The sequence below is a fragment of the Mchenga conophoros genome, linkage group LG18, assembly GCF_057382185.1.
Source record: "Mchenga conophoros isolate Kocher_MC1m ecotype Shallow Benthic linkage group LG18, M_conophoros_male_GT1.1, whole genome shotgun sequence".
NCBI lineage: Eukaryota > Metazoa > Chordata > Actinopteri > Cichliformes > Cichlidae > Mchenga > Mchenga conophoros.
Genome location: NC_140543.1, coordinates 36,120,107 through 36,138,532, shown reverse-complemented (window position 1 = coordinate 36,138,532; position 18,426 = coordinate 36,120,107). Strand labels below are relative to the sequence as shown.

The 18,426-nt window shown below is 44.6% G+C and overlaps 1 protein-coding gene across 2 annotated transcripts; it reads left to right on the top strand.

Moving 5' to 3' along the window:
* Positions 1–1,050: 1,050 nt before the first annotated feature.
* lg18h5orf22 (linkage group 18 C5orf22 homolog) lies at positions 1,051–14,695 on the top strand. Of its 2 annotated transcripts, XM_085254671.1 has the most exons (10): positions 1,051–1,304; positions 2,718–2,863; positions 4,740–4,889; positions 4,974–5,107; positions 5,648–5,961; positions 8,433–8,495; positions 11,300–11,421; positions 13,897–13,963; positions 14,074–14,213; positions 14,301–14,695. In XM_085254671.1, exons 1-10 carry the CDS (start codon positions 1,236–1,238, stop codon positions 14,455–14,457), a joined length of 1,362 nt encoding a protein of 453 aa, XP_085110797.1. In that variant the 5' UTR covers positions 1,051–1,235; the 3' UTR covers positions 14,458–14,695. The 2 variants fall into 2 exon arrangements, with proteins under 2 accessions (XP_085110797.1, XP_085110798.1); XM_085254672.1 differs by lacking the exon at positions 8,433–8,495.
* The last annotated feature ends 3,731 nt before the right edge of the window (positions 14,696–18,426 follow it).

The window sequence follows — 18,426 nt, the reverse complement described above, 5'->3', positions numbered from 1 at the left end:
AACGATTGATAGATTGATGCATATATACCATCAGAACAGTGTACATCACTGTCACAACAGCGTTTGTTTTCATTCAAAGGCTTTATGATTTTTCCTATAATGGCGGGCCGGTCTCTAGTCAAAATGCCCGGGCCAATTTTCTGTCCCAGTCCAGCCCTGTATGCAGCTCATCTGCAGTCTGGTGTTACCTACATCTTCCTATTCAGAAGGCAGAATTTCCGAGTTCTGAGTACAATCGAAAGCACCACGACTGCAGTTTTTGTGTTGGATGTAAAAGGCGCACATGACGCTGTGACGTAGGCTAGAATCATGGCAGCAGTCAATGACGGTCCAGGCGTGGGATTTCTCTCGTGGAAATATGCACATTATCTTTTCCTTTCTATTGGTAGGTGGCACAGTGCACTGTGGCAAGTAAGCAAGCTAGAAGACTGGCAAAGTTATGGAAGCAACACATTAACAAGAGAATTCTGAGTAAAACCAAAGTTACTTTCCCTAGTAACTAGTTACTTTGAAAGTAACGAGTAACTTGAAGTAACTGAGTTACTTTTGAGAGAAGTAACTAGTAATGTAACTAAGTTACTATTTTAAAGTAACTTACCCAACACTGCCTGTAGGACAACTTGAGGTAGCTTTGAACATGACTTTCACTCATCCCACTTCTGTGTCTCACAGTGTGGATGTGTGTGTCCAGACTTTGCTACGTTTGTAAGGAAAAGTCACATTATTTCTTTGAAAGTCGTGTACTTTGATTACCATTTTTATGCCTAAGCAATATAAAAAACAGCAAAATAATATAAACTGATTACAGTGGCTGACTCTTCTGTTTTATGACAAGCTTTGAGACTAGTGAGCTGTATTTGAGCCCACGGTACAACAACGTGGATGATGTGCTCAGTAAACTGTAAGGCAGGCATTTTGTGAACTGATCCTCTTGCGTTTGTGTTTCTGGGAGTTCCTTTTCAATAAAAACAAACTTTTAATGTTTTCTCATCCGTTCGTCGCTGAATTTCTATATGCCGACTGGAATCGTTGCTCTATTGACTTGTTTCTACACGGACATATAAACAGTGCTGGTACGAGTTCCGCTGGTTCTGAGTCATAACTTGTTACTCGGTGGGAATTTCATACATTTCAAACCACCGTTTTCAGACTATGTGCTGGAAACTAACGCAGTGCTAGCGACCTCCAATGAACCTACATACCGAGGGTTCAGACGTTAGCTCCCCGCGGCCAGAATGAGCTCTGTGCCGCTGAAGAGGACCTACAAGCAGCTGCCTGTTTGTGTTGTGGAGGACCACCACGACGTAAGCCTTCTCCGTGTGAACACAGCAGCGAAACACAACCACATAGTTCTGCTAAAGCTAACGAACGAGACGTTCTTATAACAACAGTGGACCTCCGTTTGTATATGAACGAGATAAATCCTCCCAGTGTTCAGAAGCAGATTAATGTTGATTATTCATATCATATTACAGTCAGACAAATGGTGAGCTGATGAACTCAGTGATAGATTTGTGTTTCTTATCAGACTTTTAATCACTGTCAGGTCCGTCCACGTGACACTCATGACGTCACTGGAGTAAAAACTGAAGTTGTTATAGAGAATTTTTATTATTGTTACAGATGCATTATTGTGTATTTTATAACTTTACACAAGTTTATCTAGTTTACTTTGTCTTAACTGCTAAAACACTGAATCCCATTCTATGAACGAAATAGTGATTTGTCCATTTAGTGAGCCGGTTACTCCTTTGGCAAAACCTTAAATATGTCTTTTGGAGTTGAGCAGTCTCATCTGCTCTTGTAGCAAACGTCCGAGCTCGCTCACTCAGATTCCGGGTGAAGCACTTTGTCATCTGCAGGAAATAGGATTGTTCAACATAACAGGTTACTGCAAACCCATCACACCATCTGCAGACGCAGGTTTCTCACTGGAGCTCGATCAGGAGTCGTAACAGCATGTCTCCACGTTGCTTTTCATCACTACCAGTATGAAGGAATCCACTCAGTGACATAATGTGAGATATGAATGTCTAAACCAAAACAAAGAATAAGGACTGTTTCTTGTAGTTGTTGGTTGTTTGTTGTGTTCTGGTCCTTCACACAGACATAGTCTGTTTTTACGCTGGGTTCTCCTCTCCTTAACAGACTCATGGTGAACATGGACGGTATATCCTTGGTTTTTAACACAGCCATAGCAACAACAGCTTGACACCTCCTCACACTGTTCAGCCAGTGTGGTCTAATCTACTGCCCAGGTTTATGTTTTGTACTCCTTGTTGAAAAACACACTCGCACTGCGCCAAGCATGTGAAGCAGTCGTGTAGTGAGTCAGGTTTGTCCATTGGCTGGCATCAGTCAGCGAGGGCTAGAACAGACCAGGCTCATTATATGAACCTCTGTAATAATCCTGCGTTACTTATTTGGCTACATTTTCATCTCATTGTGCTTGAAGCAGGAGAAGTTCGGCCACAGCAGGACTGACCCGAGGCACATCATTTTGAGGGGTTGCAAAGTTAAACGTGTAAATGGTTCCATGCTTTGCTTTTGTTTCTCATGTTCAGCAGTGTAATCTGATCCTGTAACGTAGAAATGTTCACGAATGATGTCAGTCATGTTGAAATCCTTTCCAAAGAAGATTTTGTGCTTTTAATGATAATATTAAAACTATCGTTCACATTAGCTTCACATTGCTAATCTCACTGTTTCTCAACCAGGTGGTGTGTCACATCTACCGGGCCATAGCTTCGAGGCATCTGCCAATGAAGAACATAAAGATGATTCATTTGGACTCCCACCCTGACCTCCTCATCCCTGTCAACATGTCTGCTGACACAGTGTTTGACAAGGAGAAGCTGTTCGGGTACGTTATGGGTCAAACTGTGGCTTGTGTTGGTCAAAGCTCCTCGTAGGTGAGAGCTGGAAGAAAGTATGAGACGTAAACATTAACTAGACGTGCTTCAGGTGATGACGTGATATTAGTCTCTGCACATGTTTACAACAAGATGTGAAGGAAGGCGACTTCTAAAAGAGGCGCAGTCGTGTTCTCAGCACTTGACTAATGTTGGCTGTGAGTGTGACTAAGTGACAGCTACGATCTACCTACAGTTTGCTCCCACAAGGAGTCCAGAGTCCCTCAGATGGGGACTGAAAATGCTCCAAACATGGAAACAAACCAACCCGACCACAGAAGGCGCGACAATCTGCTCGTTCTTTCAGGTCAGCATTGTGGAAGTGTTCAGGGTGAGGGTCCAGGATTAGACTGATGCAGATATATAAATACATGCAGCCTTTCAGTAGGAAGTACATCTGTGTGAGTTGGGCCATGTTTACATGTATAAAGCACAAAGTCTTGGTTAATATTGTAGCAGTTTGATCCGTATGCTGAGCTCTGACAGCCAATGAAAGGTCCCTGTTAGGTGGTGTGGAGGAGTGTTTGCCTCCTCATCTCCTCTGCTGGTGCCTCATGACAATAGTCACACTTAGCATTGTGAGGTATGTCATTACTGCCCACAGCTCCTGGAAAAGGATGGAAAATACCAGTAAATGCCTGCACATGTAAGTGTGACTGTGGGTATATGTGCAGGCACGGGGGGTTAAATTCAGATGTTTGAACAGAAAACAAGACGCTTCCTCTGGTCACCAGTCTGTCACTGGGACAACCACCAGTGTCTTTGACTGTGGGACAGAACCACCACAGCACGAGTCACAGCCAGCACCTTGTTGCAGTGAGGCAGTAGTGCGAACCACTGCACCGCTTGTTCTCTGTGTTTTTGCAGCAGGAGTGTTGGTGGGAGCTCTTCAAACAACACGTCACACGTGGTGGTGGTGAATGAATGAGCCTGATATGCATGTAAAATGATTTAAATAATAAATTAGTCAATCATTCGTAATGAATAATCTTCTTTATTGTTCCGTTAAAACAAAATGAAATCGACTTTTTGCCTGGATATAAACTTGTAAGACTCGCTTCCACAGACAGTTTTGCAGTGAAAAGTTCAGCTTACAAATGCTCACATTACAGATGTGTTGCTCAAATTCATTGTTGGAAATAGAAGCTACAGACGTTTGGAAGCAGGTTAGGAACAGGAGAGACGATCAGTCTGCAGCAGTATGGAGCGCAGTCGTGATGACGTGTAGAGAAGGTCTTCTTTGGATAAACAGTAAACGTATCATATGGTGCCAAGAGAGGAGCCGTTGTACTGTATGAGGTGGTCAGGAGTGAGGGTGGTGTGGGACGTGTATGAGGACAGCCTCCGTGGAGCCGCTGCGAGGTGTCGAGGATGATCTGTGACAGCAGGGTAGCAACAAGAGTGACAGGGAAGCTTCATAACACGCTATGATGCTGTGTGATGGAGGAGGACGTTGGGTGTAGAGCAGGGGTGGGCAACTCCAGGCCTGGAGGGCCGGTGTCCTGCAGGTTTTAGATCGCACCCTGGGTCAACACACCTGAGTCACATGATTAGTTCATTAGCAGGCCTCTGGAGAACTTCAGATATGCTGAGGAGTCATTTAGCCCTTTAAATCAGCTGTGATGGATCACGGACACATCTAAAACCTGCAGGACACCGGCACTCCAGGCCTGGAGTTGCCCACCCCTGGTATAGAGTATGAGCTACAGCGACACCTGCAGGGAGCAGCTGAGAGACGTGAGCCCACTGCAGCCGTGGACTGTGTGGGTGGATGTGGGTGAACTGATATTTATGTCACCCCAATCTTGCATATTTTCCTTTTTTCAGTGAACTGAGTATAGAAAACTGGATAATGCCGATGGTGTACGCCGGTCACGTGTCCTCTGTGGTGTGGCTGCATCCATACTGGGCCCAGCAGATTAGAGAGGGAGAACACAGCATGACTGTGGGCAGAGACTCATCCACCACCACCATCAGGTAGGACAGGAAGAAGAACGGTACAGCAAGAGACATCTCTGTCCCTCCTTGATCTCCTGTCTTCGTCCTCTCCTGTCTCTGCAGAGTGACCAGTACAGACAACTACTTCCTCAGCGATGGTCTTTATGTGTGCGAGGAGCAGCTGGACAACCCAAAGCATTTCAGCCTGAGCGTGATCCGAGTCGATCCCGTCAGAGCAGGTCACGGCTCGCTGACAGGTACTGCGTGTGATGGCGGCGACACATCTCAAAAAAGTTGCAACAGAGGCAGCAAAAGGCTGGAAAATGAAGTAGTACTAAAACGATGCAGCTGGAGGTGCTGGGTGACACGACCGGGGAGAGCAGAGGTTCACCAGTCTGGGAGAAACTGTTCGGAATAATGTTCGTCTACATAAAATCACAAAGACTGTCTTATAATACTGTCGAAATACTGTGAGGATCTGCAGAAGTGGCTGATCTTTGGGCCTTCAGGCACCTCTGCATTAAACCAGGCCTGATTCAGAAATGTCTCCTCTGGGCTGCCGCTCATTTATAATGGGATGAGGTGGAAAATTGATCAGACGAATCAAACTGTGTCATCCTGACTGGAAAACCCTGCATTCCTTAAACTAAAGATCAAAGAGACCATCTGAGCTCGTGTTTGGATATGTTTACTTTGCTCTTGATGAGATTTGGAGTTTGCATGTGGTAACAGCAGAGGGCGCTGCTATTGTCCAATTGAACCTTTCTTCTACTTTTTGATCTGACATTTAATTTCAGAGCAGAGAACAGAAAAGGACACAGAGGAATGTTCAGTCAAAAGAGCGCGAGCAGAGCGGAGGAAGTCCGGAGAATCCAGCAGCTCACAGCCTCCGTCAGCAAACACTGACTCGCTGCAACCAGCAGAGGGCAGCACAGCCGAGGATGGAGCTGACGGCGATGGCGCAGGAGGAGGCGGTGTCGACGATGAAGGATCAACCAGCTACATCGTGAAGAGAATATCTTCATTTGTAAGTGAGACGGAGCCGTACATTCTGGACGTCGACCTGGATTTCTTCTCCTGTAAGAACCCGTTCAAAGAACTGTACACACAGGTACGCGTCCACTCTGCTGCTTCCTCAGGGACTGGATGAAACGCTGTTTCAGCTTCTGCTCATAAGCTCGTTTTACTGTGAAACATTGTTATTAGTCTGTTGAATTAAATTGGTCTCTTAAACAACAACATCAGTTTAAACAATAGCAAATATGAAACGAGCTCATGGGTTAAGATTGTAAACAACAATAATGATGATAAAAGATTTTACAGGGGGAAAGGTATGTTCTGGCCTCCAGTTTGGATTCCAGTAAGATGAGTGTGCCGGGCGCCTGTGAAGCGTATCTGAGTGGCTTGAACTACAGTGGAACCCGACTTACGAAATAAATTCGTTCCAGAGGGTCTTTCATGAGGCCGAATTTTTGTAAGTCGAGGCACCTTTTCCCATCGCCCTTTGAGTGAGGCGCTGCTGGCTGAAGACGAAGTTCTTGGTGGAGGAAGACCTCGCTCACATTTATCAATAATTTCTCTCTTTGTTTCCATCGAGAGCACTTCACGCTTCTTCTTTTCACTCCAATCACTTGAAGTTTTTTCAGCCCCATTATCAATGAACGATAGGTTAATTGCAAACGTAAAGCACACGAAATAGCGCTGCAACAACAATACGTCTTTCACGTGGAACAGCAAGTGCGACAGCCATGGGGTTATCACATGATTCGGAAGGCGTTTTGCTGCACCACGGGCAGCAATATTGAATTCCTTCATAACTTGAATGTTTCGTTAAATGGGGTCTTTGTAAGTCGGGGTTCCACTGCATTAGACGTTTGTCCGGCTTTAGAATCACTGTCATTACTGTCGATTGGCACGCCTTCTGCTGTTTTCCAGAGCACAGCCTCTGAAGAAGTGCTTTTTTGACCTTTTGGTTCTTAGTGTAAATCTTTAAGGCGTGATAAATGTACGGTATTTATCCCTAAAGCTGGAAAACATAGTGTCTACGGTAACTACGCCTACGGTAACAAACATAAGTCAGCCTGAGTAAAGCAGAATCGTTCAATAAAATAAATAGAAGCTGAAAAAGTTCAGTGAGATGAAGCTGAGGCAGAATCAGGAGTACAGTTAAATAAAAGAATACAATTGCATAGTTAACAGAATAAAGAGTTATAGATGCAGGTGTTCTGATTTTCTGTCTTCGTCTCAGTGGAGGTGAAACATGTTTTAGAGTTGAGCTGCATGTAGGCGGTGCAGACGGAGCAATATATCCATCCATGTGATGGGTCACATGTTGCTAGCACCACCCTCTGTAACTTAACTCAGCGTCTCAGTGTGGTGTGATTGTCCTGACTGAGTACTCCCAGAGTTACTGATGTCCCTGTATCGATATCTGCATACAGAATATCACAGTGCTGTCCGGACTTTGTTTCCCAGCCCTACTGCCTCAGGGTTTCATGGAGCAGCTGATCTAGGGGGCGCTGTGTTACTGACGCTTCGTCCTGGATCCTCACCCTCGTTCTTTCTGTGGCTCGTACAGCTTCAGGCTGCTGGGTGTCAGGTGGACATCCGTCCATCTCCTCTTGTGGTCAGCTATGGAGGCTGTAGTTTTAAACCCCACAGCAGACCGAGTCCAATAGTAGCAACAATCCCACTGCTGAGGCATTTTTAGAATGATCTCTCTTCTAGCCAAGCAGCTACTGGTAGCAGGAGAAAGCTTTGTGAATACAGGCCAGACGTTAACACTGAACTAATACTGAAAGAAGCTGTTTTAGTTGGAGACGTCCTCATCTTGTGTCTGTTGGTGAAAAAAACAAATGGTCCTGATGTTGATTCTGGGCAGGATGAGGCAGAAGTGTCTGATTTTTATTTTCTTGTTTTTATTTGTGTGGTTGGTGGTTCGCACTGCTGCCCCACAGCAAGAAGGTCCTGAGCTTCTCCTGTTGTCCGTGTTTGTGTGGGTTCTCTCCGGCTTCCTCCCCGAGAGCAGAGACATGCAGTTAGTGGGGTTGGGTTAACTGGTGATTGTAGATCATGAATGGTCGTCGGTGTCGTAGCCCTGTGACAGACTGCACCCCGTTTATGCTCCATCCGAGTTAAGACTTCTTCATGGGGCTGCATGAAAACCATTTCTAAATATATAGATTTAATGAATGCAACCTGGAGCCAGACGAAGCAGCAGAAGAGAGTTCATTAATTAACCAATAAAAATGAACGTGTGGTACAAACCCTGTTAATGTGTTAAGCAGCCTCCTGCAGCACAGTCCACACACACTGGATCCATTCTGTCATGTAATGTGTTACACTGGCGGGGCGGCTGTAGCTCAGGAGGTAGAGCCCACCTACTGATCGCAAGGTCGGTGGTTCGATCCCTGGCTCCTCCAGTCTGCGTATCCTTGGGTAAGACAATAACCCCAAGTTGCTCTCCGACGCATCCATCGAGTGTGCTGATGGGTGAATGTGTGTATAAGAATCAGTCCATTTAAAACATCTGTTCATCTTCATTACACAGTCACCTCAGCTACATGCTGTCTGTTTGTCCAGGAGGAGTACGCCATCCTCCAGGAGCTCTACAGCTTCAGAGGGCCCCGCCTGGATGCTGATGAGGTGAAAAATCCTTTGAGTCACAACATTTCTCCACCAAGCTTCCATACAGTCCATAGATATTTGTGAATGACACAGAAGAGAGTGAAACACAGACTTTAAACTTTAATTTAAGGGAATTAATAATAGTGTTAAAGAGGAATGTAAATTAGTACAGAACACACGTGTGAGTGAGGAAGACACCAGAGCTGATTCCAAAAGTGTGTTTGTTAGCTGTTGCTGTGGAGGAGTGGAGTGTGACGCTCCACTCATGTACAAATACACTTAACATCATCAACGACAGCACCGCGATGAATCCTGACCTGCTGCAGCTGATGCACGGCCGTAATGATGTCCCCACCTGTGACATGGACGATGCAACCATGATTAAAAGGTCCCTAAGAGACACTTAGGAGAAGCAGTAGCAATGTCTGCTGTATCCAGCAGGGGGAGCAGTGTGGAGGCGCATTCATTTACAGGCTTGCTGCGTTGTATAGTTCTATAACTTTGTTCAGGGATTCTGATTATGACAGCTATTGGTATATCTGGAACACGTCCTCAGCCATCGATGTGTTTTACACTTTAATAAAATGAATCACATTAAATTTTTGCGTTACTGTTAAAATCCCATTTTTAAAAGAATGCAGTACAAGTACTGGTTATCACAGTTTGCTGCTGCAGGGCAAACAGTCGGTATTTGCAGTGTTGGCCCCACCTCTGCAGTCTGCCCTGTCGATCAGCGTCTGACTCCTGACTGAGGTGATCCGTTCTTTAATCGAGGCTTGGAGTTCGTCACAGTTAGTGGGTCTTCGTTGTCTACCTGCCTCTGGAGGACTGGCCCAAAGTTTTCCGTTGGATTAAGGTCTGGGGAGTTTCCTGGGCCTGGACCAAACATTCAGTGTTTTATTCCCCGAGCCACTTGGTTATCACGTTGGCCTCACGGCCCCGCCATGTTTAAACAGGCTGTGTGTTCTTCGGCAGACTGTTCTTGGAAGAAGTTGCTGTGGGAGGATGTTTTGGTCCCGTTCTTTATTCATGGCTGTGTTTTTTGGCAAAATTGTGAGCGAGCCCACACATGAACGTTCTCAGGATGCTTTACTGTTGGCATGAGACAGGACTGATGGTGGCGCTCACCTCTTCTTCTCCAGACAATCCTTTTTCCAGCTGCCCCGAACAATCAGAAAACTGCGTCATCTGAGAAAAGGACTTTAGCCCAGTCCTCAGCAGCCCACTCGCTGGACCTTTTGCAGACTGTCGGTCTGTCCCTGATGGGCTTTTGGAGAGAAGTGGCTTCTTTGCTGCCCTCCTTGACACCAGGCATCCTCCAAAAGTCTTCGCCTCACTGTGCGTGCAGATGCACCCACAGCTGCCTGCTGCCATTCCTGAGCAAGCTCTGCGCTGGTGGCACTCTCATCCCATCTTTAGGAGACGGTCCTGGCGCCTGCTGGACTTTCTTGGGCTTGTTTTATGCAACACAGTGATGGCTGCACATGTTTATTTGCAGGTAACCATGGTTAACAGGAAGAACAATGATTTTGAGCATCACCCTCATTTTAGTGATAGCAGTCAGCATGACATGAGGATCTCCAGCCTGGTGCTCGTTAGTCTCAGCAGGTCCTTTTATGCAGTGCAGTGGAGATGGCTTTGTTGGTTCATTTTCATGGCAAAGAAAGACTTTGTGTTTCTCTGACCTCTCTTCATCACATTCTGCAGGATATGCAAATTGCATCATAAAGACTGAAGCAGCAAACTGTCTCAAAACTCATTTTTGCGTCATTCTCAAAACTTCTGACCACGACTGTCGTAGAGACTCGTTTTTAGTTTCTTTTTAATCTTCTAATGTCCCGTTTTCCTGAAGGCACCATGAGGTTGCTGTTTGCTCACATTTCCAAACACCCAGCCTGCCCACATGAAACGCAGTGCACATCTATCAAGCTAACGCTGCTGAAAGAACATTACCTCTAAGGTTCGAGGACAGGACCGAAAATGATTTAAAAAGCAGTCGGTGTCCGTAGAACGACTGTGAGATGCCTCCATAAAGCCCAGACAGAAGGTTTGTATACAAAACACAGAGGATTATGGGTCGCTGAAGACTTTTGCACAGTGTGCACAATAAAATCTAAAGAATAATGAAGGATGTGTTTATAATTCAAACAGAGGCCTGAAGAAGTAACGACCCAGCAAACATCTACATGAAAATGAAATTCTACCCGGCTCAGAAATAACTTCCACATCTGGTTTGGCATCTACGAGGAATATTATTATTAAACTGTTTCCTGTCAATAGTTTTGGTGATCTGAGCTGTAAATGTCTGAACGGTCAAACTGACAGTAAAGTTTGATCCATTTATTTCACATTTTCAAAACTTAACTGGAAGTTTTGATGGGCGACGAGGTTTACGGTGAACGCTATCCAAATTCAGTGCAGGTTTGTTTACATGGCACCAAATCACAGCAGCACTCATTGCACTTTATATTACAGGACAGCTCGTACAGTTATACTGAGAAAATCATCTATAGCTGACTCTTGGTGACACTCTGCAAAGCAGATGTGCCCCAAGGCGACTCCAGCAGCTGGCGGCTGCAGCTTTGAGCGGCTGTATCTGTACAAAGACATCCGAATACTTCAGCTAATTGTAGAAATGCAGAGTAGAAGGAGAAACAGAGAACGTACCTGAACACTGACCAGCACAGGCAACGCTGCGTTCCTTAAAGATGTTGTGCTTTTAGGAAAGCCTCTTGTGTTGTTATTGAGCAGAAATCTTAACGCTGTGCTTTCATTAAAGGCAAAACAAATAAACACTGAATGTGTGTTTGTGTGCTTTTAAGGAGGAGCTCGGTGAGTGTGTAGATCATCGTATACGCCAGTTAGAAGACCTGGAAGCAGCATTTGCTGATCTACTGGATGATGATGGAGAAGAGACGGTTACACGCTGGGCCACAAACCCTGGGTAAATCAATCTTCTGTAACAGACACTTGAAAATTAGAGGCGTAACAAAGGAGGAACGAAAGCTGGGGAACTTTGTGCGTTGGTCAAACACTGAGCTGTTTGAAGGTAAAGCTGAAAAGTTGTGAATGTGTTTTTATAATGTCCCAGCTGGCTGTCCCTGTGCTTTATGCTCATGAGAATAGGAAGTACTTTCTTTATCCCTGATTTTGTTCCAGCGGGTGAAACGTTCATAAAATACTAATCTGATAATCCGACAGACGTCTCTGTGCCAGCAGAGGATGTTGAAGGTTTTCTCTGTCCGTGAGACGGGGCTGGAGCCGTCTGTTAGAGAAGCTGCTGGGGTCGTGTCCATGGTGGAAACAGAGGAACAGAAGTGTCCTCATAACCACAGATCAGCCTTATGGCTTATTTAATCTGTCTCATGAGTTTCATGGCTGCGCCTCACCAGACCACACTTACCTCTGCTGATGGGCCATGATTCTGCTGCAGACACTGAAGGACCTCACGCTCCCTCATAAACAGCCTTTTTTGTATGTAGCATCTTTGCTGTTGAGGAACATGTTCATCCATGCTCTCCAAAAACGGTTTCAAATTTAAATTAATGTGACCATAGAGCAGTTTTCTAGTTTGCTGCAGACCATCTTATAAAACCTTTTTTCCACATATGATGGCATTTGTAGTTCACATGTGGCCTTTTCTTTGCATGATAACCTGTATTTGTATGTGACACAGTGAACTCTGTGCACAGGCAGTAAGTATTAGCACGCAGTGATTTCCATAATAGAATCAGGCCTGTGTTAGTTTAGGGTTTTTGCCACTTTGGAGAGTAGAAATCACCATGAAACAGAATCAGTCCATTTCCCGTTAAATACCATCATTTTTACTGTCTACACCAGGGGTCGGCTCTTTAGTCCTTATACTGCGGCTCCGCGTGGTTTGGGAAAATAAATTACAAGTATTTAGCTGAAGTGTATTTTATTTATATTAGTTCTTTTTAAACTTGTAGTTCTAAACTGGAAGATTATTGTGATATTGAAATATAAAAATAAAATTTTATCTTATTATTTTTTCATCGCTCAAAATAAGCGTCACACTGGCGGAAGCCGGTGTACCCGCCGAAACGCCGTGCATTTATCGAGACTTTCAACCCCAGGTAGGCCAGTTATGGATCTTCTGATCCACATTATGTCAGCAGCTCCACCGTGAACTATGTTAAAGACAAACACGCTCACGCCTCACAGATGACAGCTTACAGTCCTGCGTGAAGATGAAAGTGACTCGTACAGCCTCGACCTGCAGACGCTGTGCGCAGAGGTTTGCATGAACACGCTTTACAGCTTCTCTTTATTGACCACTTTTCACACACGGTTGCTGTGCGCACACAGCCGGCTGTAGCTTTGCAGCTCACAGCCCGACACACAACAGCAGAGAGAGCACAGACGTAAAGGCGGCGAGGCGTGACTGCGGGTGCCGCTCAGGTGCGTCCACCTCCCCTGCAGCGGCGCTGCAGACCACGCCCCGCCACACACATTAACCTGGTAAAATACATATTTAGGCAGAATTTTGCAAATATCTATTTTTCATCTTTCAGCAGCATCGAGCTTTTTTTTTCCAATTACTTTTTAAAAGTCAGGTCAAGGCTCCAAAAGCCCAAAGGAGATATGAGGGCGGCTCACAATTGTTTTTTTCTGGATCATTTTAGTTCAGCTTTCCTTTTGTTATATTTCTTTAAGAGTTCAAAATGTGTTCATTACATAAATAAAATGTAATTTTCTCTGTAGCACTTCATGGATTTCATAAGCAGCACACCTTAGTTGTTCACACAAAGCATAAAAGTGTTTTCTTTTGCGTGGAAATCGCATCCAAACGGCTCTTTGGGTGTTAAAGGTTGCAGACCCCTGGTCTACACAGATTAAATCATGGTTGTATTTAAGCTGAACACTGAGTCAGATACAAAGTCTGAGAAATTAGTTAGAAACTGTGAGTGAGCAGTAAAGAGATGATAGATGACAGAAAAGTGAAGTTTTGCAGCTGTGATGGACGCGGCCTCTAAGGGGGCGGGGTATGGGGGTGCAGAGAGGCGTGGAAATGATTGCATCGCTATCCCGAACAGATCTGGTCTGGGTGTTTGTTCTACAGCTGTGCCAACATTTCCACGCGCTGTGTGTTGACATTCGCTCTGAAGCTCGTCCTCTCCACAAATTCAGAACGAATCTTCAGAGGAGCGCGGCTCTGTCCTGATTATTGTCGGCACAAGCTTCGATCATCACAGCCCCACCCGTATCACCCATTCGAATGTACACCAGCCTTTTGAAAGCTTTTGAGCCAGCTCCACCTTAAATTTCTTTGAAGCAACAAACACCCCTGTGATTACAGTTGTTTAACCAGTGAGTGAAAGAATCTGTTTGCCTGGGATGAGCTAGTGTGCCTCTATGAGCAGCCCCCACATCGTCTTACTGTTTCTGTGTTTTTCAGCATGGATTCACTACCTCAACTGGTTTCCAGTCTAAAGGCAAGAAATTCATGCCCTGACTATGAAATGGTAATAATAATTGTATATAATAATAATAAATAATAGCAATAAAGTTATATTTAGTGAACGGGAACATATAAATAAATATGAATAAACTCGCCTCATCACTCCTCCCTCAGGTTCACCAGGCAGGGTTAACCTGCGACACAGTCGAGCTTCCTCATCACATCAGCTCTGATGAAGAGATTGGCAGACTTCTCTCAGCTGTGCAGCTCTTCCTGAAGGTCCTTCCCAAACCCACACTGGTGACATTGTCCAGGTAAATCAGCTCCACAGATGGTTAAATGTCCTTTAACAGTGTAGTGACACAGAAAGAGGGTCTAACTATCTTCATGTGTGTTTTCAGGTCCAGTTTGGATGAATACTGCCCAGTGGAGCAGGTGGATTCAATCCAGAGGAGAGTACTGGCTATGCTGGAGGGCCTGTATGGAGCACTGGACGTACACAAAGACTATGACAACAGCAGCACAGAGACTGGAGAGCAGTTGCCACAAGGATCCTAACAGATACACAAAACCACATCTCTCATTGGGATGATTTTATCAAGATAAACACAGCAGATAAAAACTAACACATCAGCATGTTAGTGTTGGAAGCAGGACAAATAGTTTGGAGATTTCCTCCCACATTGTGTATAAGTAGGGTCTGGATCCTTTGTTTGGGAATTCCCCGGGACAGTGCAGGAGAGCCTTGTTGTGACTGAATTCCTTCTTGCAAGAATAAACTCAAATATAACTCTAACAGCGTGACTTCTTTTATTTAATGCACTGAATTTCCACAACAGTTTGGTGCCAGGAAGTAAGAGTGACCAGCAGATCACACAGGGCGGAGTGAATGGGTGATCGTTACAGAAGCTGATTCTGGCTTTGGAGAGAAACGGGGCTCGCCGTGCTGTCCTGAGCCGTCGCTGTGTGACTGTTGCTTATCTTCGGCATCACTTGTCTGAGGACTGATACAGCTTATCATGACCGTCCAACTGTGCTGAATACAAGTGATTCTTATACCCAGATTGTGTGCATGGACGTGACTCGTTTTCGATCTTGGCAGATTAGTGAAAGATGAGGAATGTGTCACCAACTCAACATTATACATGATTCTGAATAAGAGTAATGTTACCAAACGCTCAGAAAGAAAAAGGTTTTCTTTGCACTTGAAGTAATACAGGTCTGTTACAGTGAAGGTTCATGTGAAAGTGTGCTAAAGTGTGCTAATGGGGCGACCGTGGCTAATAATGGGGCGACCGTGGCTCAGGGGGTTGGGAATCGCATGTGTAACCGGAAGGTCGCCGGTTCGATCCCTGGGCTCTCTGTCCTGGTCGTTGTGTCCTTGGGCAAGACACTTTACCCTACTTGCCTACTGGTGTTGGCCAGAGGGGCCGATGGCGCGATATGGCAGCCTCACCTCTGTCAGTCTGCCCCAGGGCAGCTGTGGCTACAACTGTAGCTGCCTCCACCAGTGTGTGAATGTGAGAGTGAATGAATAGTGGCATTGTAAAGCGCTTTGGGTGCCTTGAAAAGCGCTATATAAATCCAATCCATTATTATTATTATTATTATTATTAAAGACAAACTGAAGTAGAAAGAAACATGTTTCCTACATTAGGGATAACAAGGAAAACCCAGTGAAGTGATTTTAAAGTTTCAACTTGGTGTTGAATCATGTAAGTCAGATGGAGAGATGGATAAGGTGAGGGTGGACAGTGGACGATAAGACAACTTGTGAGACTCGGGGTTCTTCCCTTTTGTCTTCTTCGAGATGAGCAGTCCAGAAGATTTGATCCAAGACGTTCACAGTTAAAAACTGCAGCCCAACCTGTGGCTGTGCAAACTGGTTTGGTAATTTTGGGCTTTTCATCTGCTCATGTTAGAGGCTTCATTCAGAAGGATTTCCATCATACTTCCACTGAATGTGGCGCAGAGATAAGTGCATCTTCATATTTGGTCGTGCCGTCCTTTCTCCAACATCACCAAAGATGGAAACAAAGTCAGCATCAGGTCAGAGGGATTTAAGTAATGTTTGCAGATTATTTGATTCGCTCTTACTTTGGACCTGCCTAAATGTTTTAATAAAACTTCCTGAAATTAAAGTCTAAATTATGGACATTCAATGTGAATGCATGTGTTTCGTGGACTTGGAGAAGGTATTCGACGGTGTCCCTCAAAGTGTTCTGTGGAAGGTGTTTCAGGAGTACGGGGTCAGTTACGAGCCACAGCTGTTGCAAGAGCTTGGCCCACCTAGCAGGCAATAAGTTGGACTCTGCCAGGGCTGCCTTTCATCACTGATTCTATTCATGATTGTTATGAACAGAATCTCCAGACACAGTTAGGTGGCAGAAGGCTTCCACTGTGGTTCTGTTGGCTTCATCAGGTGGTAACCTCCAGCTCGATACGGAGGGGTTCACAGCCGAGTGTGAAGCAGCAGGAATGAGAATCAGCACCGCCATGGTCCTCACCCAGAAAGGGGGAGGAGTGCCCAGTCTGGGTCAGGGACGAGTTCCTGCCCCAAGTATCTCAGTTTCATGAGTGAAGGGAGATCGACAGACGGGTCGGTGCTGTGGCTGCAGTGATGTGGAAGCTGCACCACTCCGTCGTGGTGAAGAGGGAGCTGAAGCGCTCCATTTACCGGCTGATCTACATCCCTGCCCTGCAGAAACGTTTTGCCTGCCACAGCCTTGTGTGCACTCAGAAGCTCAAGTTATTGCAGCACATCCAACATCTGCAACAGGTTTTTTCATGTTAATGTGATGTTAATTTATATACAACAATAATATTAAAGACATTATTATTTAAAATGCTACAAATAATTCATTTTTAGGTGTCCTAATAAAGTATTGGAACCCCATTCTTTCAAAAAATATAAACTTTTTTGATGGGGAAGTGTTTCTGTATATATTTTTGCCAGACTTTTGGCTGCTGGGAAATGAATGAGATGAGCTGATGTGAGTAGTCAGCCTTGTGTCCATACACCTGCCATGTTTACTCTAACTAAAAACAAAACCACAAATCGTGTATTTGCTCCAAGGAAAGAAAAGAAACGGCAGTTTTGTGTGCCAGACTGTAAATATGGTGTTAATGGTTCTATATTAGACAGTGACAGTGAATAAGATCACAGGGGGTTAGCTCAGTGTTGGAGCCAACAGAGAACATCTCCACAGTTTTTGGCATTTTTACTTTCAAGCTTATTTTTTCAGCCCCAGCTGGTCAGCTGGGATTCATTTGCTCCCTCCTCCCTCGCTCTAAGGCAGAAGAAAACAAAGTCACCCAAATCCCCGACAACCATGTACAGCATAACACGGCTAGCAGGTGGTCCGTAGGTGACGTGCATTCAGGTTTCCCTTAATGTTGTCAGCTATCTGTATCTCTTTTAAAGCCTTTCAAGAATCCTGTCACTCCCAAGGTCTCAAAGACTTTAGAGTCAGACCTGTTTCAGATCGTCAACTTTTCTTTAATGTCAGGTGTGTTTCCAGAACCACTAAAAACTGCTGTAATAAAACCTATACTGAAAAAGGACAATCTTGACAAGACACAAATGAACAACTACAGGCCGATCTCAAATCTCCCATTTTTAAGTAAGATCATTGAAAAAGCAGTTTCTCAACAGCTCAGTTACTTCTTAAAACAGAATAATTGCTACGATGCCTTCCAGTCAGGTTTTAGACAGAACCACAGCACTGAAACCGCTCTGACCAAAGTGTTCAATGACATATGTCTGAATACAGACAGTGGAAAAATGTCAGTCCTAGTTTTACTGGATCTCAATGCAGCATTTGATACAGTTGACCACAACATATTACTCAAACGACTGGAGAACTGGGCAGGTCTTTCAGGAACTGTACTAAACTGGTTCAAAACATACGTAGAAAACAGGAAATACTTTGTATCAATAGGTAACTTCACATCTGAGCAGACAAGTATCACATGTGGAGTTCCCCAAGGTTCCATCTTGGGACCCCTTCTGTTTAACATCTACATGCTCCCACTGGCACAGATTATAAAGAACAACAAAATAAACTATCACAGCTATGCAGATGACACACAAATATATATCACAATGTCACCAGGAGACCGAGGCCCTGTACAGGCTCTTGGTAAATGCATTGAGGAAATCAATGACTGGTTGTGCCACAATTTTCTCCAGCTAAACAAAAACAAAACTGAAGTAATAGTCTTTGGCGCCAAAGAAAAACGATTACAGGTCACCAGAGAACTTCAATCTATACATCTAAAAACCACAAACCAGGCGAGAAATTTGGGTGTAGTGATGGATGCAGACCTAAACTTAGAAAAACACATTAAGACAATAACAAAATCAGCTTACTATCACCTCAAGAATATTTCAAGGATAAAAGATCTGATGTCTCAACAGGACCTGGAAAAACTAGTCCATGCATTCATCTTTAGTAGGCTTGATTACTGTAACAGCATCTTTACAGGTCTACCTAAAAAAATCAGTCAGACAACTACAGCTCATTC

What these genes read in the sequence shown, in the direction of transcription:
- lg18h5orf22 (XM_085254671.1), top strand. Translation starts at nt 1,236, where the DNA reads ATGAGCTCTGTGCCGCTGAAGAGGACCTACAAGCAGCTGCCTGTTTGT. An exon ending in TTGTGGAGGACCACCACGAC is followed by an intron (nt 1,305 to 2,717) that starts GTAAGCCTTCTC and finishes TTTCTCAACCAG; the next exon opens with GTGGTGTGTCACATCTACCG. An exon ending in CATGCCCTGACTATGAAATG is followed by an intron (nt 13,964 to 14,073) that starts GTAATAATAATT and finishes CTCCTCCCTCAG; the next exon opens with GTTCACCAGGCAGGGTTAAC.